Below are 23545 nucleotides of genomic sequence, written 5' to 3' on the forward strand. Positions count from 1 at the left end.
TACCTTTGATGAGCTTCGGATGTTTTCACTCACGAGACTCCCAGTTAGATAGCAAATGTTCCTTTTTTCCAAAAATATTATTTTTGTAGCCGAAATAACTCCGTTAGTTCTTCACGTTTGGCTGAGAATTCTACCGGAAATTGCGGTCACGACAACTCTGAAAAATATTCCAAATTAGCTTCATAATATCGACAGAAACATGGCAAACGTTGTTTATAATCAATCCTCAAGGTGTTTTTCAAATATCTATTCGATAATATATCAACCGGGACAGCTGTATTTTCAGTAAGACCGGGAGGAAAAATAGCTACCTCTGTCTATTACGCAATAATTACTCTGAGAGCCCTCAGCCGGACACTTACACAATGTAGTTGTTTACGCTCATTCTTCAACATAAAGGCGTGAAACTACGTCAAAATGCTGTAGACACCTTGGGGAATACGTAGAAAAAGGAATCTGGTTGATAGCCCATTCACTGCTCAAAATCGGAACGCAGACCTTTCAAAACATGTGTCACTTCCTGATTGGATTTTCTCAGGCTTTCGCCTGCAATATCAGTTCTGTTATCTCACAGATAATATTTTTACAGTTTTGGAAACTTTCGAGTGTTTTCTATCCTAAGCCGTCAATTATATGCATATTCTAGCATCTTGTCCTGACTAAATAGCCCGTTTACTTTGGGAACGTTATTTTTCCAAAAATGAAAATTGTGCCCCCTAGTTTCAACAGGTTCGATTACTAGCATACCCATAACATGACGCAGCCACCTCTATGCTTTAAAGTGTGGAGAGTGGTACTCAGTAATGTGATGTATTGGATTTGCCCCAAACATAATACTTTGTATTCAGGACAAAACGTTAATTGCTTTGCCACATTTTTAGCAGTATTACTTTAGTGCCTTGTTGCAAACAGGATGCATGTTTTGGAATATTGTTATTCTTGTCACGAATACCACCGAAGGTGGCTCCCCTTCCTGTTCGGGTGGCGCTCGGCGGTCGTCGTCGCCGGTCTACTAGCTGCCACTGATCGCTTTTTTCCTTTTCGTTTGTTTTTGTCTAATTGTTTTCACCTGTTCCTTGTTGTGGTTTTGGGATGGGTGTTATTTAAGTTTGTTTAGCCCGCTGGTGTTTGTGCGGGCTTGTGGTTATTCTACGTTAGTGGTGTTTGTGTACTTTTGGGTTTTCGCTGTCCAGTATTTTGGTAACAGTGAGTTTGGGTTTTCGCTGTCCAGTATCTTGGTAACAGTGAGTTTGGGTTTTCGCTGTCCGGTATCTTGGTAACAGTGAGTTTAGGTTTTCGCTGTCCGGTATCTTGGTAACAGTGAGTTTGGGTTTTCGCTGTCCGGTATCTTGGTAACAGTGAGTTTAGGTTTTCGCTGTCCAGTATCTTGGTAACAGTGAGTTTGGGTTTCCCCTGTCCGGTATCTTGGTAACAGTGGGTTTGGGTTTTCGCTGTCTGGTATCTTGGTAACAGTGGGTTTTCGCTGTCTGGTATTTTGGTAACAGTGGTTATGGGTTTTCGCTGTCCGGTATCTTTGTAACAGTGAGTTTAGGTTTTCGCTGTCTGGTATCTTGGTAACAGTGGGTTTGGGTTTTCGCTGTCTGGTATCTTGGTAACAGTGAGTTTGGGTTTTCGCTGTCCGGTATCTTGGTAACAGTGGGTTTGGAGTTTTCGCTGTCCGGTATCTTGGTAACAGTGAGTTTGGGTTTTCGCTGTCCGGTATCTTGGTAACAGTGAGTTTGGGTTTTCACTGTCTGGTATCTTGGTAACAGTGAGTTTGGGTTTTCACTGTCTGGTATCTTGGTAACAGTGAGTTTAGGTTTTCGCTGTCCGGTATCTTGGTAACAGTGGGTTTAGGGTTTCACTGTCTGGTATCTTGGTAACAGTGGGTTTTGGTTTTCACTGTCTGGTATCTTGGTAGCAGTGGGTTTGGGTTTTCGCTGTCTGGTATCTTGGTAACAGTGGGTTTGGGTTTTCGCTGTCTGGTATCTTGGTAACAGTGAGTTTGGGTTTTCACTGTCTGGTATCTTGGTAACAGTGTGTTTAGGTTTTCACTGTCTGGTATCTTGGTAACAGTGAGTTTAGGTTTTCGCTGTCCGGTATCTTGGTAACAGTGAGTTTACGTTTTCGCTGTCTGGTATCTTGGTAACAGTGGGTTTGGGTTTTCGCTGTCCGGTATCCGGTATCTTGGTAACAGTGAGTTTAGGTTTTCGCTGTCCGGTATCTTGGTAACAGTGGGTTTTCGCTGTCCGGTATCTTGGTAACAGTGGGTTTGGGTTTTTGCTGTCCGGTATCTTGGTAACAGTGGGTTTTCGCTGTCCGGTATCTTGGTAACAGTGGGTTTGGGTTTTCGCTGTCCGGTATCTTGGTAACAGTGAGTTTGGGTTTTCACTGTCTGGTATCTTGGTAACAGTGTGTTTAGGTTTTCACTGTCTGGTATCTTGGTAACAGTGGGTTTGGGTTTTCGCTGTCCGGTATCCGGTATCTTGGTAACAGTGGGTTTAGGTTTTCGCTGTCCGGTATCTTGGTAACAGTGGGTTTGGGTTTTCGCTGTCCGGTATCTTGGTAACAGTGGGTTTGGGTTTTGTTGCGCCTGTGTTTTGGGCTTCAGCCATGTTTGTACCTGTTACTGTGCTTGAGGACATTAAAGCGATTTTTCCCGTCTACCTTCTGCTCTCTGCGTCTGACTCCACACTCATCACTATCCCAACGTTACAATTCTGTACAGGCTTCCTTCTTTTCAGTCTGTCATTTAGGTTAGTATTGTGGAGTAACTACAATGTTGTTGATCCAGCCTCAGTATTCTCCTATCACAGCCATTAAACTCTGTCATTTAGGTTAGTATTGTGGAGTAATTACAATGTTGTTGATCCATCCTCAGTTTTCTCCTATCACAGCCATTAAACTCTGTCATTTAGGTTAGTATTGTGGAGTAACTACAATGTTGTTGATCCATCCTCAGTTTTCTCCTATCACAGCCATTAAACTCTGTCATTTAGGTTAGTATTGTGGAGTAACTACAATGTTGTTGATCCATCCTCAGTTTTCTCCTATCACAGCCATTAAACTCTGTAACTGTTTTAAAGTCACCATTGGTCTCATGATGAAATTCCTGAGCGGTTTCTTTCCTCTCCGGCAACTGAGTTAGGAAGTACGCCTGTATCTTTGTGGTGACTGGGTGTATTGATACACCATCCAAAGTGTAATTTAATAACTTCACCATGCTCAAAAGGATAGTCAACTAGGTGCCCTTCTTTGCGAGACATTGGAAAACCTCCCTGGTCTTTGTGGTTGAGGCTGTGTTAGAAATTCACTGCTCGACTGAGGGACCTTACAGATAATTGTATGTGTGGGGTACCGAGAGGCATGTCAAAGACAGCATGTTAAGCACTATTATTGTACACCGAATGAGTCCATGCAATGTACTATATGACTTGTTAAGCACGTTTTTACTCCTGAACTTATTTAGGATTGCCATAACATAGGGGTTGAATACTTATTGACTCAAGACATTTCAGCTTTTCATTTGTAATTAATTGGTAAAAATTAAAAAAAAACATAATTCCACTTTTACATTATGGGCTATTGTGTGTAGGCCAGTGATAAATCATTAATCCTTTTTAAATTCAGGCTGTAACACAACAGAACGTGGAAAAAGTCAAGGGGTGTGAATACTTTCTGAAGGTGCTGTAGGTATCTTTGATATTAACAAGATCATCACTGTTTTACAGGGAGTCCTGGTATCTGGTATTATCTGGTATCCAAAAAAAAAGAAAACAAAATCTTTGAACTAAATAAAACAACAAAACATAACATAATATAAACACATTTACAGTTACACAAATAGATTCATATGAAATTAACAGCTGAATTAGCTTGGCAGCTGTTCTATACTCTAATGGGTTCCATCCATTCCTGCTGTTTGCTACTATGTCTGTGTCAGTCTACTAATCCTGTGGTAGCCTGGAAGCATCATTAGAGGAGACGACTGGCCCACTTTACAGTACTGGGTTTACCTTGAAGCTTTATGAAAAGACAGACAGGCAGCCATTGAAGTACTATCTAATCTAGAGAGAGAGAGAGAGAGAGGGGGGGGAGAGAGAGAGAGAGACAGATAGAGAGAGAGAAAGAGAGAGAGAGAGAGAGAGAGAGAGAAAGAGAGAGAGAGAGAAAGAGAGAGAGAGAGAGACAGAGAGACAGAGAGAAAGAGAGAGAGAGAGAGAGAGAGAGAGAGAGAGAGAGAGAGAGAGAGAGAGAGAGAGAGAGAGAGAGAGAGAGAGAGAGAAAGAGAAAGAGAAAGAGAAAGAGAAAGAGAGAGAGAGAGAGAGAGAGAGAGAGAGAACGCAGGCCTGGTCTCTTCCTTTATAAAGGTGTTACTGTGGTTTCCATCCAAGTGACGACAGATTTTCATGCGAATATTCTAGAATCAGCATTAAAAACAATTTGCAAATATTCCACACCAGAGATGTTTCCGTCACATTGACTTGTTGCGGATAAAAAGGCGCGTGATGACGTAGTGCACATAAAGATAACTTTTACGGTTAAATGGGTTTCCATCGTATTTTCAACTTTACTGGTGGGTTTTTTTTTCTCACAAAAAAAATGTTGCATTATATAGTCTGGTATTGGCACGTGCGCCCTAGCCAACAGCGCTATCTGCATGCTCTTGGCTAGAACACACGTCAAGCCTATATGTTGAGATTATTATAATGGAAAAAAAATAGCAAGATTGTTTTTATTTGTCGAACGACAGCCAATGATTGATTATCACATCAAGATCATCCTGCTCTTTTCTTTAAACTGCGCGGTTTCCACTTTCACCACCCTGTGAAGTTCATCCTAACTTATTTCCTCTGTAGCCTAATAAACTGCATGGTTTCCTGATGAGTCGTAGTGGGAGGACCACACACCATGTCATCGCAGGGCTCCGAGTTTACTTCGATATGATGGAGAGAGTAGAGACGGAGAAAGAGAGAGCATAGAATATAGACATAGAGAGAGATTAGAGGGAGAGGAGAAAGAGAGAGCAGAGATAGAAGTAGAGGGAGAGGAAGAGACATAGATACATAAATGTGGTCAGTGTTTTTGCATATTCAGTTGCAGTACTATGTACTAGAGAGAGAGAGGGGATGGAGAAAGAGAGAGAGAGAGAGAGAGAGGGGATGGAAAAGGAGAGAGAGAGAGAGAGAGAGAGAGAGAATGTGACAACCTTTTTGTGACAGTAAAGTGTTGTTTGGCCCTAGGGGTACTGTATGATAACAGACTGCCAGTGTCACACTCACATGCCCTATCACACAGACCTACCAAACCTCACTTGCTGTGAAGACACGGGGGTCAATCGTTTCTCTGTTGGACAACTAAACTAGTGCAGAATTAAAATATAGTTTTAACTCTTCCTTTGTTGCTTCACTCTTAAAAAAAACAATAGGTGCTATCTCGAACCTTAAAGTGTTCCCTGGGCTGTCACCATAGAAGATGGTGTAGAACCGTCTGTAGAACCGTCTGTGGAAAGGGTTCTACCTGGAACCGAAAATGGTTCTCCTATGTCTACAGCTGAAGAACCATTTCAGATCTCTTTTTTTCTGTCTTCTTACTGAGAACTCTTTCTTTCTTTCTTTCCCACAGTGATCTGTACATTCCGCGGGACGGTGACCCACGGTCTGGCTCTGGAGATTGGAGAGACAGTCCAAATACTGGAGAAATGTCAAGGTGTGTTATAATACCCTTACACTCCGACAATACACAATAACATCTGTACATATCTACTTCCTGCTAGGTAGGTTTACCTTAGTTTCTCTACAGTAACAGAATGAGATAAGCAGAGGTCTCTATTACGTGTGTGTGTGTGTATGTGTATGTGTGTGTGTGTGTGTGTGTGTGTGTGTGTGTGTGTGTGTGTGTGTGTGTGTGTGTGTGTGTGCGTGTGTGTGTGTGTGTGTGTGTGTGTGTGTGTGTGTGTGATTGGACATGCGACACTCAGAACCAGGGCTCGGGACTTCCGCCGTTCTGTGATCCCTGTCCCCAAAACACAAGTCTACTTGATGGTAATCGCGCTCACCTCTAGTGGTACAGTGCATAGTCAGACCCCTTGACTTTCCACATTTTGTTACATTACAGCCTAAAATGTATCAAATAGTTTTTCTCTTCATCAATTTATAGTACACACAATTCCCCATAATGACATCACAATACCCCATAATGACATCACAATACCCCATAATGACAAATCAAATGTTTTTGTTATTGAAATTTTAGCAAATGTCTTAAAAAATAAAGAAGTGAAATATGACATTTACAGTACATAAGTATTCAGACCCTTTACTCAGTGCTTCTTGGGTATGATGCTACAAGCTTGGCATACCGGTATTTGGGGAGTTTCTCCCATTCTTCTCTGCAGATCCTGTCAAGCTCTGTCAGGTTGGATGGAGAGCTGCACAGCTATTTTCAGATCTCTCCAGAGTTGTTCGATCGGGTTCAAGCCCGGGCTCTGGCTGGGCCACTCAATGACATTTAGAGACTTGTCCTGAAACCACTCCTGAGTTGTCTTGGGTTCTATGTGCTTGGGGTCGTTGTCCTGTTGGAAGGTGAACCTTTGCTCCCGTCTGAGGTCCTGAGCGCTCTGGAGCAGGTTTTCATTAAGGATCGCTCTGTACTTTGCTCCATTCATCTTTCCCTCAACCCTGACTAGTCTCTGCTACTGAAAAACATCCCCACAGCATGATGCTGCCACCACCATGCTTCACCATAGAGATGGTGCCAGGTTTCCTCCAGACGTGACGCTTGGCATTCAGGCCAGAGTTCAATCTTGGTTTCATCAGACCAGAGAATGTTGTTAGAAGCAAGACGAGCGCTTTGACTACAGCATTTAACTAAATGTTATAATTGGGGTTTTCAAAACTGAAAAAAGTAGATTCTGATCCTCCGGATAAGGATTTGGTAATCCAATCTGACCATTAATCAGGATTGTATTTGTTTTTTTGAATTTTTTTGAAAACTGAAAAGATAGTGATTAGGATAATTTTGATGCAACAGGATTATCACCATTGGAAGGGTGGATTTAAAGAGGCGACACTACAACCCCCCAAATATGGGCAATGTTCCTAAGGTGAGGAGGTTTAAGAAACGTTTTTACATCTGAAAACCAAAAGTTGATTAAGTTAAATTGACTGCAGTATAGATATGTGATCAGTTGTTATTTTGAAAAGTGTCAAATAAATGCATCTACTTATAAGTGATATAGAAGCTCGATTAAAAAAAACAAAAAAAACAAGGTACCTTCAATGTTCCCCGGGAGCTGAAGACGGTGGATGTTGATTAAGGCAGCCCCCTCCCGCACCTCCCTGATTCAGAGGAGTTGGGGGTTAAATGTGGAAGACACATTTCAGTTGAATGTATTAAGTTGTACAACTGATGGGAGTTCACTCACCTCTGTTTCCCAATGACAGTGTATTAGTAATACCACAACCTGCCCAGTAGATGGCAAGGCCTGTTCAAAGTATTGAAAGTCCCCGATTCTGTCATCTGGATATTGTGGTATCTGGACGAGAATGATGCTATCCTATTATTTTCTGGGGGAAAAATGTATCAAAAACAGCCAGATCGATCTAAACCTGGATTTAAAAAAAAGAGGATTACTGAATCCGGAATCATTCTGATTTTTTAACAAAAATCTCTCCGATTTTGGCCCGTATGACGAAGTTTGACTACACAGACCTCCCGAAAGCCCCAACGGTCTAAGGCACTTAAGATACGATAACATCAGTCCTACCTGAGCCCAGTCTCTGACACATTATCCATAACGTTAAGATAACATCAGTCCTACCTGAGCCCACTCTCTGACACATTATCCACAACGTTAAGATAACATCAGTCCTACCTGAGCCCAGTCTCTGACACATTATCCACAACGTTAAGATAACATCAGTCCTACCTGAGCCCAGTCTCTGACACATTATCCACAACGTTAAGATGACATCAGTCCTACCTGAGCCCAGTCTCTGGCACATTATCCACAACGTTAAGATAACATCAGTCCTACCTGAGCCCATTCTCTGACACATTATCCACAACGTTAAGATGACATCAGTCCTACCTGAGCCCAGTCTCTGACACATTATCCACAACGTTAAGATAACATCAGTCCTACCTGAGCCCAGTCTCTGACACATTATCCACAACGTTAAGATAACATCAGTCCTACCTGAGCCCAGTCTCTGACACATTATCCACAACGTTAAGATAACATCAGTCCTACCTGAGCCCACTCTCTGACACATTATCCACAACGTTAAGATAACATCAGTCCTACCTGAGCCCACTCTCTGACACATTATCCACAACGTTAAGATAACATCAGTCCTACCTGAGCCCAGTCTCTGACACATTATCCACAATGTTAAGAAAACATCAGTCCTACCTGAGCCCCCTCTCTGACACATTATCCACAATGTTAAGATAACATCAGTCCTACCTGAGCCCACTCTCTGACACATTATCCACAACGTTAAGATAACATCAGTCCTACCTGAGCCCAGTCTCTGACACATTATCCACAACGTTAAGATAACATCAGTCCTACCTGAGCCCAGTCTCTGACACATTATCCACAACGTTAAGATAACATCAGTCCTACCTGAGCCCACTCTCTGACACATTATCCACAACGTTAAGATAACATCAGTCCTACCTGAGCCCAGTCTCTGACACATTATCCACAATGTTAAGATAACATCAGTCCCACCTGAGCCCACTCTCTGACACATTATCCACAACGTTAAGATAACATCAGTCCTACCTGAGCCCAGTCTCTGACACATTATCCACAATGTTAAGATAACATCAGTCCTACCTGAGCCCACTCTCTGACACATTATCCACAACGTTAAGATGACATCAGTCCTACCTGAGCCCATTCTCTGACACATTATCCACAACGTTAAGATAACATCAGTCCTACCTGAGCCCAGTCTCTGACACATTATCCACAACGTTAAGATAACATCAGTCCTACCTGAGCCCACTCTCTGACACATTATCCACAACGTTAAGATAACATCAGTCCTACCTGAGCCCACTCTCTGACACATTATCCACAACGTTAAGATAACATCAGTCCTACCTGAGCCCAGTCTCTGACACATTATCCACAACGTTAAGATGACATCAGTCCTACCTCCTACCTGAGCCCAGTCTCTGACACATTATCCACAACGTTAAGATGACATCAGTCCCACCTGAGCCCAGTCTCTGACACATTATCCACAACGTTAAGATAACATCAGTCCTACCTGAGCCCACTCTCTGACACATTATCCACAATGTTACGATAACATCAGTCCTACCTGAGCCCACTCTCTGACACCTTATCCACAACGTTAAGATGACATCAGTCCTACCTGAGCCCCCTCTCTGACACATTATCCACAACGTTACGATAACATCAGTCCTACCTGAGCCCCCTCTCTGACACATTATCCACAACGTTAAGATAACATCAGTCCTACCTGAGCCCACTCTCTGACACATTATCCACAACGTTAAGATGACATCAGTCCTACCTGAGCCCACTCTCTGACACATTATCCACAACGTTAAGATAACATCAGTCCTACCTGAGCCCAGTCTCTGACACATTATCCACAACGTTAAGATGACATCAGTCCTACCTGAGCCCAGTCTCTGACACATTATCCACAACATTAAGATAACATCAGTCCTACCTGAGCCCAGTCTCTGACACATTATCCACAACGTTAAGATAACATCAGTCCTACCTGAGCCCAGTCTCTGACACATTATCCACAATGTTAAGATAACATCAGTCCTACCTGAGCCCAGTCTCTGACACATTATCCACAACGTTAAGATAACATCAGTCCTACCTGAGCCCACTCTCTGACACATTATCCACAACGTTAAGATAACATCAGTCCTACCTGAGCCCCCTCTCTGACACATTATCCACAACGTTAAGATAACATCAGTCCTACCTGAGCCCCCTCTCTGACACATTATCCACAACGTTAAGATAACATCAGTCCTACCTGAGCCCACTCTCTGACACATCCACAACGTTAAGATGACATCAGTCCTACCTGAGCCCCCTCTCTGACACATTATCCACAACGTTACGATAACATCAGTCCTACCTGAGCCCACTCTCTGACACATTATCCACAACGTTAAGATAACATCAGTCCTACCTGAGCCCACTCTCTGACACATTATCCACAACGTTAAGATAACATCAGTCCTACCTGAGCCCACTCTCTGACACATTATCCACAATGTTAAGATAACATCAGTCCTACCTGAGCCCAGTCTCTGACACATTATCCACAATGTTAAGATAACATCAGTCCTACCTGAGCCCACTCTCTGACACATTATCCACAACGTTAAGATGACATCAGTCCTACCTGAGCCCATTCTCTGACACATTATCCACAACGTTAAGATAACATCAGTCCTACCTGAGCCCAGTCTCTGACACATTATCCACAACGTTAAGATAACATCAGTCCTACCTGAGCCCACTCTCTGACACATTATCCACAACGTTAAGATAACATCAGTCCTACCTGAGCCCAGTCTCTGACACATTATCCACAACGTTAAGATGACATCAGTCCTACCTGAGCCCAGTCTCTGACACATTATCCACAACGTTAAGATAACATCAGTCCTACTTGAGCCCAGTCTCTGACACATTATCCACAACGTTAAGATAACATCAGTCCTACCTGAGCCCAGTCTCTGACACATTATCCACAACGTTAAGATAACATCAGTCCTACCTGAGCCCAGTCTCTGACACATTATCCACAACGTTAAGATAACATCAGTCCTACCTGAGCCCACTCTCTGACACATTATCCACAACGTTAAGATAACATCAGTCCTACCTGAGCCCACTCTCTGACACCTTATCCACAACGTTAAGATGACATCAGTCCTACCTGAGCCCCCTCTCTGACACATTATCCACAACGTTACGATAACATCAGTCCTACCTGAGCCCCCTCTCTGACACATTATCCACAACGTTAAGATAACATCAGTCCTACCTGAGCCCACTCTCTGACACATTATCCACAACGTTAAGATGACATCAGTCCTACCTGAGCCCACTCTCTGACACATTATCCACAACGTTAAGATAACATCAGTCCTACCTGAGCCCAGTCTCTGACACATTATCCACAACGTTAAGATGACATCAGTCCTACCTGAGCCCAGTCTCTGACACATTATCCACAACATTAAGATAACATCAGTCCTACCTGAGCCCAGTCTCTGACACATTATCCACAACGTTAAGATAACATCAGTCCTACCTGAGCCCAGTCTCTGACACATTATCCACAACGTTAAGATAACATCAGTCCTACCTGAGCCCAGTCTCTGACACATTATCCACAACGTTAAGATAACATCAGTCCTACCTGAGCCCACTCTCTGACACATTATCCACAACGTTAAGATAACATCAGTCCTACCTGAGCCCCCTCTCTGACACATTATCCACAACGTTAAGATAACATCAGTCCTACCTGAGCCCCCTCTCTGACACATTATCCACAACGTTAAGATAACATCAGTCCTACCTGAGCCCACTCTCTGACACATCCACAACGTTAAGATGACATCAGTCCTACCTGAGCCCCCTCTCTGACACATTATCCACAACGTTACGATAACATCAGTCCTACCTGAGCCCACTCTCTGACACATTATCCACAACGTTAAGATAACATCAGTCCTACCTGAGCCCACTCTCTGACACATTATCCACAACGTTAAGATAACATCAGTCCTACCTGAGCCCACTCTCTGACACATTATCCACAATGTTAAGATAACATCAGTCCTACCTGAGCCCACTCTCTGACACATTATCCACAACGTTAAGATAACATCAGTCCTACCTGAGCCCACTCTCTGACACATTATCCACAATGTTAAGATAACATCAGTCCTACCTGAGCCCAGTCTCTGACACATTATCCACAACGTTAAGATAACATCAGTCCTACCTGAGCCCAGTCTCTGACACATTATCCACAACGTTAAGATAACATCAGTCCTACCTGAGCCCACTCTCTGACACATTATCCACAACGTTAAGATAACATCAGTCCTACCTGAGACCAGTCTCTGACACATTATCCACAACGTTAAGATGACATCAGTCCTACCTGAGCCCAGTCTCTGACACATTATCCACAACGTTAAGATAACATCAGTCCTACCTGAGCCCAGTCTCTGACACATTATCCACAACGTTAAGATAACATCAGTCCTACCTGAGCCCAGTCTCTGACACATTATCCACAACGTTAAGATAACATCAGTCCTACCTGAGCCCAGTCTCTGACACATTATCCACAACGTTAAGATAACATCAATCCTACCTGAGCCCACTCTCTGACACATTATCCACAACGTTAAGATAACATCAGTCCTACCTGAGCCCAGTCTCTGACACATTATCCACAACGTTAAGATAACATCAGTCCTACCTGAGCCCAGTCTCTGACACATTATCCACAACGTTAAGATAACATCAGTCCTACCTGAGCCCACTCTCTGACACCTTATCCACAACGTTAAGATGACATCAGTCCTACCTGAGCCCCCTCTCTGACACATTATCCACAACGTTACGATAACATCAGTCCTACCTGAGCCCCCTCTCTGACACATTATCCACAACGTTAAGATAACATCAGTCCTACCTGAGCCCACTCTCTGACACATTATCCACAACGTTAAGATGACATCAGTCCTACCTGAGCCCAGTCTCTGACACATTATCCACAACGTTAAGATAACATCAGTCCTACCTGAGCCCAGTCTCTGACACATTATCCACAACGTTAAGATGACATCAGTCCTACCTGAGCCCAGTCTCTGACACATTATCCACAACATTAAGATAACATCAGTCCTACCTGAGCCCAGTCTCTGACACATTATCCACAACGTTAAGATAACATCAGTCCTACCTGAGCCCAGTCTCTGACACATTATCCACAACGTTAAGATAACATCAGTCCTACCTGAGCCCAGTCTCTGACACATTATCCACAACGTTAAGATAACATCAGTCCTACCTGAGCCCAGTCTCTGACACATTATCCACAACGTTAAGATAACATCAATCCTACCTGAGCCCACTCTCTGACACATTATCCACAACGTTAAGATAACATCAGTCCTACCTGAGCCCCCTCTCTGACACATTATCCACAACGTTAAGATAACATCAGTCCTACCTGAGCCCACTCTCTGACACATTATCCACAACGTTAAGATGACATCAGTCCTACCTGAGCCCCCTCTCTGACACATTATCCACAACGTTACTATAACATCAGTCCTACCTGAGCCCACTCTCTGACACATTATCCACAACGTTAAGATAACATCAGTCCCACCTGAGCCCACTCTCTGACACATTATCCACAACGTTAAGATAACATCAGTCCTACCTGAGCCCACTCTCTGACACATTATCCACAATGTTAAGATAACATCAGTCCTACCTGAGCCCACTCTCTGACACATTATCCACAACGTTAAGATGACATCAGTCCTACCTGAGCCCACTCTCTGACACATTATCCACAATGTTAAGATAACATCAGTCCTACCTGAGCCCAGTCTCTGACACATTATCCACAACGTTAAGATAACATCAGTCCTACCTGAGCCCAGTCTCTGACACATTATCCACAACGTTAAGATAACATCAGTCCTACCTGAGCCCACTCTCTGACACATTATCCACAACGTTAAGATAACATCAGTCCTACCTGAGCCCATTCTCTGACACATTATCCCCAACGTTAAGATAACATCAGTCCTACCTGAGCCCCCTCTCTGACACATTATCCACAACGTTAAGATAACATCAGTCCTACCTGAGCCCAGTCACTGACACATTATCCCCAAGTTAAGATAACATCAGTCCTACCTGAGCCCCCTCTCTGACACATTATCCACAATGTTAAGATAACATCAGTCCTACCTGAGCCCACTCTCTGACACATTATCCACAACGTTAAGATAACGTCAAGCATTTCGCTACACTCGCATTAACATCTGCTAACCATGTGTATGTGACAAATAAAATTTGATTTTATTTGACGTCAGTCCTACCTGAGCCCCCTCTCTGACACATTATCCACAACGTTAAGATAACATCAGTCCTACCTGAGCCCACTCTCTGACACATTATCCATAACATTAAGATGATACTGATAATGTTGAATTCAGGGATTTCAGAGGGTGGGGTAAAGGATGAGATCAGGGGTGTTCTCAGGCCTCTCCTAAACATTGATTTTGATATTTCTCTCTTTCAGGATGGTACCGAGGATCCTCCAACAGGAAACCCACAATCAAGGTAAATAAACTGCTCCAATGAGCTCCTAGTGGAAATAGGCTATTTCCCTACCATTCTGTCTGTAGTTCTGGGCTTCCAGAGTGACAGTGTCTCTGGTACAGGTGAGAACAAGGTTAATTGTTCTCACACCTTACTGTACCAAAAAAAAAAAAACGAAATGTTTGAAAAAGTATTGTTGTACACTACAAATAAAGCTATTATTTTGCTCTGGGCTTCCAGAGTTACAGTTTTTCTGCTCCAGTTGAAAATAAGGTTAATTGTTTATACACCTTACTTTATATATACAAACAATTCAAATAAAGATAGTGGTCAAAATTATTGGAAAATGATTGGATCCCCTGTTTTCAGTTCTCCACCTCCCTCACCTTGGATTCCCTGTTTTCAGTTCTCCAACACCCTCACCTTGGATTCCCTGTTTTCAGTTCTCCAACACCCTCACCTTGGATTCCCTGTTTTCAGTTCTCCAACACCCTCACCTTGGATTCCCTGTTTTCAGTTCTCCAACACCCTCACCTTGGATTCCCTGTTTTCAGTTCTCCATCTCCCCCAATTTGGACCCACTGTTTTCAGTTCTCCATCTCCCCCACCTTGGATTCCCTGTTTTCAGTTCTCCATCTCCCCCACCTTGGACCCACTGTTTTCAGTTCTCCATCTCCCCCACCTTGGATCCCCTGTTTTCAGTTTTCCATCTCCCTCACCTTGGATCCCCTGTTTTCAGTTTTCCATCTCCCTCACCTTGGATTCCCTGTTTTCAGTTCTCCATCTCCCCCACCTTGGACCCACTGTTTTCAGTTCTCCATCTCCCCCACCTTGGACCCACTGTTTTCAGTTCTCCATCTCCCCCACCTTGGATCCCCTGTTTTCAGTTTTCCATCTCCCTCACCTTGGATTCCCTGTTTTCAGTTCTCCATCTCCCCCACCTTGGACCCACTGTTTTCAGTTCTCCATATCCCCCAACTTGGATTCCATGTTTTCAGTTCTCCATCACCCCCACCTTGGACCCACTGTTTTCAGTTCTCCATCTCCCCCACCTTGGATCCCCTGTTTTCAGTTCTCCATCTCCCTCACCTCAGATTCCCTGTTTTCAGTTCTCCATCTCCCTCACCTTGGATCCCCTGTTTTCAGTTCTCCATCTCCCTCACCTTTGATCCCCTGTTTTCAGTTCTCCATCTCCCCCACCTTGGATCCCCTGTTTTCAGTTCTCCATCTCCCCCACCTTGGATCCCCTGTTTTCAGTTCTCCATCTCCCTCACCTTGGATTCCCTGTTTTCAGTTCTCCATCTCCCTCACCTTGGATCCCCTGTTTTCAGTTCTCCATCTCCCCCTTCTTGGATTCCCTGTTTTCAGTTCTCCATCTCCCTCACCTTGGATCCCCTGTTTTCAGTTCTACATCTCCCTCACCTTGGATCCCCTGTTTTCAGTTCTCCACCTCCCTCACCTTGGATTCCCTGTTTTCAGTTCTCCATCTCCCTCACCTTGGATCCCCTGTTTTCAGTTCTCCACCTCCCTCACCTTGGATTCCCTGTTTTCAGTTCTCCATCTCCCTCACCTTGGATCCCCTGTTTTCAGTTCTCCATCTCCCTCACCTTGGATCCCCTGTTTTCAGTTCTCCATCTCCCTCACCTTGGATTCCCTGTTTTCAGTTCTCCATCTCCCCCACCTTGGATCCCCTGTTTTCAGTTCTCCATCTCCCTCACCTTGGATTCCCTGTTTCCAGTACCCCATCTCCCTCACCTTGGTTTCCCTGTTTTCAGTTCTCCATCTCCCCCACCTTGGATTCCCTGTTTTCAGTTTTCCATCTCCCTCACCTTGGATTCCCTGTTTTCAGTTCTCCATCTCCCCCACCTTGGATTCCCTGTTTTCAGTTCTCCATCTCCCTCACCTTGGATCCCCTGTTTTCAGTTCTCCAACACCCTCACCTTGGATCCCCTGTTTTCAGTTCTCCAACACCCTCACCTTGGATCCCCTGTTTTCAGTTCTCCATCTCCCCCACCTTGGATCCCCTGTTTTCAGTTCTCCATCTCACTCACCTTGGATTCCCTGTTTTCAGTTCTCCATCTCCCTCACCTTGGATCCCCTGTTTTCAGTTCTCCAACACCCTCACCTTGGATACCCTGTTTTCAGTTCTCCATCTCCCCCACCTTGGATCCCCTGTTTTCAGTTCTCCATCTCCCTCACCTTAGATTCCCTGTTTTTAGTTCTCCAACACCCTCACCTTGGATTCCCTGTTTTCAGTTCTCCATCTCCCTCACCTTAGATCCCCTGTTTTCAGTTCTCCATCTCCCTCACCTTGGATTCCCTGTTTTCAGTTCTCCATCTCCCTCACCTTGGATCCCCTGTTTTCAGTTCTCCACCTCCCTCACCTTGGATTCCCTGTTTTCAGTTCTCCATCTCCCTCACCTTGGATCCCCTGTTTTCAGTTCTCCATCTCCCTCACCTTGGATCCCCTGTTTTCAGTTCTCCATCTCCCTCACCTTGGATTCCCTGTTTCCAGTTCTCCACCTCCCTCACCTTGGATTCCCTGTTTTCAGTTCTCCATCTCCCTCACCTTGGATCCCCTGTTTTCAGTTCTCCATCTCCCTCACCTTGGATCCCCTGTTTTCAGTTCTCCATCTCCCTCACCTTGGATTCCCTGTTTTCAGTTCTCCATCTCCCCCACCTTGGATCCCCTGTTTTCAGTTCTCCATCTCCCTCACCTTGGATTCCCTGTTTTCAGTTCTCCAACACCCTCACCTTGGATCCCCTGTTGTCAGTTCTCCATCTCCCTCACCTTGGATTCCCTGTTTTCAGTTCTCCATCTCCCCCACCTTGGATTCCCTGTTTTCAGTTCTCCATCTCCCTCACCTTGGATTCCCTGTTTTCAGTTCTCCATCTCCCTCACCTTGGATCCCCTGTTTTCAGTTCTCCAACACCCTCACATTGGATTCCCTGTTTCCAGTACCCCATCTCCCTCACCTTGGATTCCCTGTTTCCAGTACCCCATCTCCCTCACCTTGGATTCCCTGTTTCCAGTGCTCTAGCTCTTTCACCTTGCGAGGATAACAACACTGAGTCTTTTGCTAACATGCTTTATGAGATTATAGAACACATTGGGAGAGATTGTAGACCATTCCTCCTATACAGAATCTTTCCAGATCCTTGATATCCTTCGACTGCTCTTTTCAATTCAAACCACAGGATTTCAATGGGGTCCAAGTCCGGAGACTGAGATGACCAATGAAAAAATGTATATATCTTTTTGCTAAATTAACTATTTCTTTGTGGATTTTGGAATGTGCTTGGAGTGCTGGAAGATCCACTTGTGACCAAGTTTCAGCCATCTTGCAGAGGCAACCAATCCTGGTATTTGGTTCATGATGCCGTCGTTGACCTTAAGAAGGACCCCAGTATCAGTGGAAGCAAAATAGCCCCATGACATCAAAGATCAACCACCATATTTTACAGTAGGAATGGGGTTCTGTCGTTCTGCCCCCTGAACAAAGGCAGTTAACCCACTGTTCCTAGGCCGTCATTGAAACTAAGAATTTGTTCTTAATTGACTTGCCTAGTTCAATAAAGGTCAAATAAAAAAATCCTTCACGAGATACATTAAATCAAGAACAATATAAGATGCAGGGCTGAAGGGAGTTATAGTTTACATTAAGCAAATATTCAACCTAGTTCAGTGCAGAAATAATGGTATTTAACTACAACGACCCTAATCCATTGCGCCTGTTCTTTTCCGGCAGAGACGGATACACTTTTTTCCCTGCTACATTAGGGTTAGATGCACACAGACCACATGAGAGAGGAATGTACACAACACAACAACGAAAGAGAGAGAGAGAGAGAGAGGGAGGGAGGGAGGGAGGGAGGGAGGGAGGGAGGGAGGAGAGAGAGAGAGAGAGAGAGAGAGAGAGAGAGAGAGAGAGAGAGAGAGAGAGAGAGAGAGAGAGAGAGAGAGAGAGAGAGAGAGAGAGAGAGAGAGAGAGAGAGAGAGAGAGAGAGAGAGAGAGAGAGAGAGAGAGAGAGAGAGAGAGAGAGAGAGAGAGAGAGAGAGAGAGAGAGAGAGAGAGAGAGAGAGAGAGAGGAGGGAGGGAGGGAGGGAGGGAGGGAGGGAGGGAGGGAGGGAGGGAGGGAGGGAGGGAGGGAGGGAGGGAGGGAGGGAGGGAGGGAGGGAGGGAGGGAGGGAGGGAGGGAGGGAGGGAGGGAGGGAGGGAGGGAAAAACAGACAGACAGACCGACCGACCGACCGACCATCTACTGAAAAACTGGTAAAGTGATTGTCAGACAACTCTGTACCTCGGCAGCCTATCTAAATAGGATGACTAAAGACATTACAGTGTGGGGAGAACAGAGACAGATGGTTGGCTGGTTGTGTAACAGTATAACTTTAGACCGTCCCCTCGCCCATACCGGGGCGCAAACCAGGGACCCTCTGCACACATCAACAACAGTCACCCTCGAAGCATCGTTACCCATCGCTCCACAAAAGCCGCGGCCCTTACAGAGCAAGGGGGGAACCACTACTTCAAGGTCTCAGAGCAAGTGACGTCACCGATTGAAACGCTATTTAGCGCGCACCACCGCTAACTAAGCTAGCCGTTTCACATCCGTTACAGTTGGCATTAAAATGTGGGGGGAACAGAGACAACGTTGGATGGTTGGCTGGTTGGATGGTTGGCTGGTTGGCTGGCTGCTACTGCCTGAGGAGAGATGAGATGATGACTTTAAGAAATGAAAAATAATAAAATAATAAAACTAAACTAACTAAACGAAATAAATAGAACTGAAATATTTGATTGTTTCATAGTCATGTCCTATTTTATTTTGTGGACCTGACAGAGACAATGGAATGTTTTCAATGTTTCAGTAATTGGAATGTTCACTTATTGGCTTTGGAATTTCTATAAAAAAAATCTCTGATATTTTTTATATCATTATTTCACAATGCATTTAATGTTTAAAAATATTTTACAAACGAAATCGAGAACAGTGATTCTTTAAAAGAATTATCAAACCAGAATCAAACTGACCTGAAAGATCACTAACAAACAGTACAATTATCTTTGGTCTCTTTACTATATCAGACCATCTGTTGTGTGCTGTCTGATCCCTCCTGCTGCTTTGTGGAGCTCTGCTATCCGGCTTGAGCCCGACGGGCCCCGACATTATACATCAGGGCCTGTTTTTTCATCAATAACTAGGGTACGGGTAGGGCTCGGGTCTCACTAACATTATTAAGCTGAGCCATTTGCTCGTGCTCTGCTGTTCAGTACAAATCACATCTGACTAACTAAGATCATAACATTGGTGTCAGAAGTGCTTCAACCTCATCAAATATAGAAACAGGAGAGATTGTTTCACGCAAAAAATAATAATGTTTCTTGAGTTATGTTGGGAGTTTAGAGTGACGAAAAGTAGCTAACAGCCAACTGCTCTCTCATGTCTCGTCATTGAGCAGAGCAGCCCAAGCGCAGGCGTTGCTATGGAAACTCAGAGCCGCCGTGAGCAGAGTGCAGGGAGCGAGAGACAGACAGAGAGGAACAGCTAATGGATTTACTAAGTTATTTCTGATTTTGGGTTCCGGGCAGAGCCGGGCCTTTTACATTTAGCAGAAGCAATCTGGCAGGTTTGCTGGCAACCTGGCAACCTGAACATCTTGAGCACGGGTAGGGGTAGGACCAGAACGTCGTAGGGCATGGGTAGGACATGAACGTCATAGGGCACGGGTAGGTTTAGGACCTGAACGTTATAAGGCATGGGTAGGGTTAGGACCTAGGACCAAGCCTCCCCAGCTTCTCCTTTACCCAAATCCAGATAGCAGATGTTCTGAAAGAGCTGCAAAACCTGGACCCGTACAAATCAGCTGGGCTTGACAATCTGGACCCTCTATTTCTGAAACTATACGCCGCCATTGTCGCAACCCCTATTACCAGCCTCTTCAACCTCTCTTTCATATCGTCTGAGATCCCCAAGGATTGGAAAGCTGCCGCAGTCATCCCCCTCTTCAAAGGGGGAGACACCCTGGACCCAAACTGTTACAGACCTATATCCATCCTGCCCTGCCTATCTAAGGTCTTTGAAAGCCAAGTCAACAAACAGGTCACTGACCATCTCGAATCCCACCGTACCTTCTCCGCTGTGCAATCTGGTTTCAGAGCTGGTCACGGGTGCACCTCAGCCACGCTCAAGGTACTAAACGATATCATAACCGCCATCGATAAAAGACAGTACTGTGCAGCCGTCTTCATCGACCTGGCCAAGGCTTTCGACTCTATTAGGACCTGAACGTCATAGGGCATGGGTAGGGTTAGGACCTGAACGTCATAGGGCATGGGTAGGGGTAGGACCTGAACGTCATAGGGCATGGGTAGGGTTAGGACCTGAACGTCATAGGGCATGGGTAGGGGTAGGACCTGAACATTGTAGGGCATTGGTAGGGTTAGGACCTGAACATTGTAGGGCATGGGTAGGGTTAGGACCTGAACGTCATAGGGCATGGGTAGGGGTAGGACCTGAACGTTGTAGGGCAATGGGTAGGGTTAGGACCTGAACGTCATAGGGCATGGGTAGGGGTAGGACCTGAACGTCATAGGGCATGGGTAGGGTTAGGACCTGAACATTGTAGGGCATGGGTAGGGTTAGGACCTGAACGTCATAGGGCATGGGTAGGGGTAGGACCTGAACATTGTAGGGCATGGGTAGGGTTAGGACCTGAACATTGTAGGGCATGGGTAGGGTTAGGACCTGAACGTTGTAGGGCATGGGTAGGGGTAGGCCCTGAACGTCACAGGGCATGGGTAGGGTTAGGACCTGAACGTTGTAGGGCATGGGTAGGGGTAGGACCTGAACGTTGTAGGGCATGGGTAGGGGTAGGACCTGAACATTGTAGGGCATGGGTAGGGCGATGAGTTTCTCTCTCTTTCATACAAACCTATAAAGAGGAGCGCCCAGAATGTGTTTTGTGCTTGGAAGTGCTGAGTAATGAGTCTCTCATAACGAACAAATTAAAACGATACGTCCTGACCAAACATTCACGGCATGACGGTAAACCCAGGAAGTTCTTTCAGAACAGGGCAGAATGCTTCAGGAAACAGGGCTTCAGGAAACAGGGCTTCGACCGTGGAAAAGTAAGTCAGCTAGCAAGGTATTGTTGTCATTTTATAACAGGTGATGATGATAAGCAGTAATAAGGAGATACTAACTAACTCTCAGTAGTAGATGTGCGTTTCTCTTTCTAACAATCCCCTGGCCTTGTACACAGCTAATAGTTAACGTTAACCCAAGTTAGCTAACTGGTGCAACCCTAAGTAACAGTACAGATGAAGATGAACAATGACCAGGCCTACTGTACATCTTACTGTAGAAATGATCAGGCCTACTGTACATCTTACTATAGAAATGATCAGGTCTACTGTATATCTTACTGTAGAAATGATCAGGTTTACTGTACATCTTACTGTAGAAATGACCAGGCCTACTGTACATCTTACTGTAGTAATGATCAGGCCTACTGTACATCTTACTGTAGAAATGATCAGGCCTACTGTACATCTTACTATTGAAATTATCAGGCCTACTGTACATCTTACTGTAGAAATGATCAGGCCTACTGTATATCTTACTGTATAAATGATCAGGTCTACTGTACATCTTACTGTAGAAATGATCAGGTCTACTGTACATCTTACTGTAGAAATGATCAGGTCTACTGTACATCTTACTGTAGAAATGATCAGGCCTACTGTATATCTTACTGTATAAATGATCAGGTCTACTGTACATCTTACTGTAGAAATGATCAGGTCTACTGTACATCTTACTGTAGAAATGATCAGGTCTACTGTACATCTTACTGTAGAAATGATCAGGCCTACTGTATATCTTACTGTATAAATGATCAGGTCTACTGTACATCTTACTGTAGAAATGATCAGGCCTACTGTATATCTTACTGTATAAATGATCAGGTCTACTGTACATCTTACTGTAGAAATGATCAGGCCTACTGTATATCTTACTGTATAAATGATCAGGTCTACTGTACATCTTACTGTAGAAATGATCAGGCCTACTGTACATCTTACTGTAGAAATGATCAGGTCTACTGTACATCTTACTGTAGAAATGATCAGGTCTACTGTACATCTTACTGTAGAAATGATCAGGTCTACTGTACATCTTACTGTAGAAATGATCAGGCCTACTGTACATCTTACTGTAGAAATGATCAGGTCTACTGTACATCTTGCTGTAGAAATGATCAGGCCTACTGTACATCTTACTGTATAAATGATCAGGTCTACTGTACATCTTACTGTAGAAATGATCAGGCCTACTGTACATCTTACTGTAGAAATGATCAGGCCTACTGTACATCTTACTGTAGAAATGATCAGGTCTACTGTACATCTTACTACATTAGGACTGTGTGTGTTTTCTGGTCTACATCTGTGTGATGTGATCATAACCACAACGTTCAGGGGAGGGGAGGACCTGAGCATCGTGGGAATGGGGAGGGGAGGACCTGAGCATCGTGGGTATGGGGAGGGGAGGACCTGAACGTCGTGGGAATGGGGAGGGGAGGACCTGAGCATCGTGGGTATGGGGAGGGGAGGACCTGAGCATCGTGGGTATGGGGAGGAGAGGACCTGAGCATTGTGGGTATGGGGAGGGGAGGACCTGAGCATCGTGGGAATGGGGAGGGGAGGACCTGAGCATCGTGGGAATGGGGAGGGGAGGACCTGAGCATCGTGGGAATGGGGAGGGGAGGACCTGAGCATCGTGGGTATGGGGAGGAGAGGACCTGAGCATCGTGGGAATGGGGAGGGGAGGACCTGAGCATCGTGGGAATGGGGAGGGGAGGACCTGAGCATCGTGGGTATGGGGAGGGGAGGACCTGAGCATCGTGGGAATGGGGAGGGGAGGACCTGAGCATCGTGGGTATGGGGAGGGGAGGACCTGAGCATCGTGGGTATGGGGAGGAGAGGACCTGAGCATCGTGGGTATGGGGAGGGGAGGACCTGAGCATCGTGGGAATGGGGAGGGGAGGACTTGAGCATCGTGGGCATGGGGAGGGGAGGACCTGAGCATCGTGGGTATGGGGAGGGGAGGACCTGAGCATCGTGGGAATGGGGAGGGGAGGACCTGAGCATC

General features: G+C 44.9%; 1 protein-coding gene across 1 annotated transcript in view; it reads left to right on the forward strand.

The window, feature by feature from the left end:
• The window catches only part of LOC110493302 (dedicator of cytokinesis protein 3), a 348112-nt gene that overhangs the window by 93909 nt on the left and 230658 nt on the right, over positions 1–23545 (forward strand). Inside the window, exons 2-3 of the mRNA XM_090206492.1 lie at positions 5626–5709; positions 14367–14407. Of these exons, the coding sequence (XP_090062618.1) occupies positions 5626–5709; positions 14367–14407 (125 nt within the window). The remainder of the gene's footprint in view (positions 1–5625; positions 5710–14366; positions 14408–23545) is intronic.

Source organism: Oncorhynchus mykiss, chromosome 17, assembly GCF_057628025.1.
Source record: "Oncorhynchus mykiss isolate SJ-2025 chromosome 17, ASM5762802v1, whole genome shotgun sequence".
Classification (NCBI taxonomy): domain Eukaryota; kingdom Metazoa; phylum Chordata; class Actinopteri; order Salmoniformes; family Salmonidae; genus Oncorhynchus; species Oncorhynchus mykiss.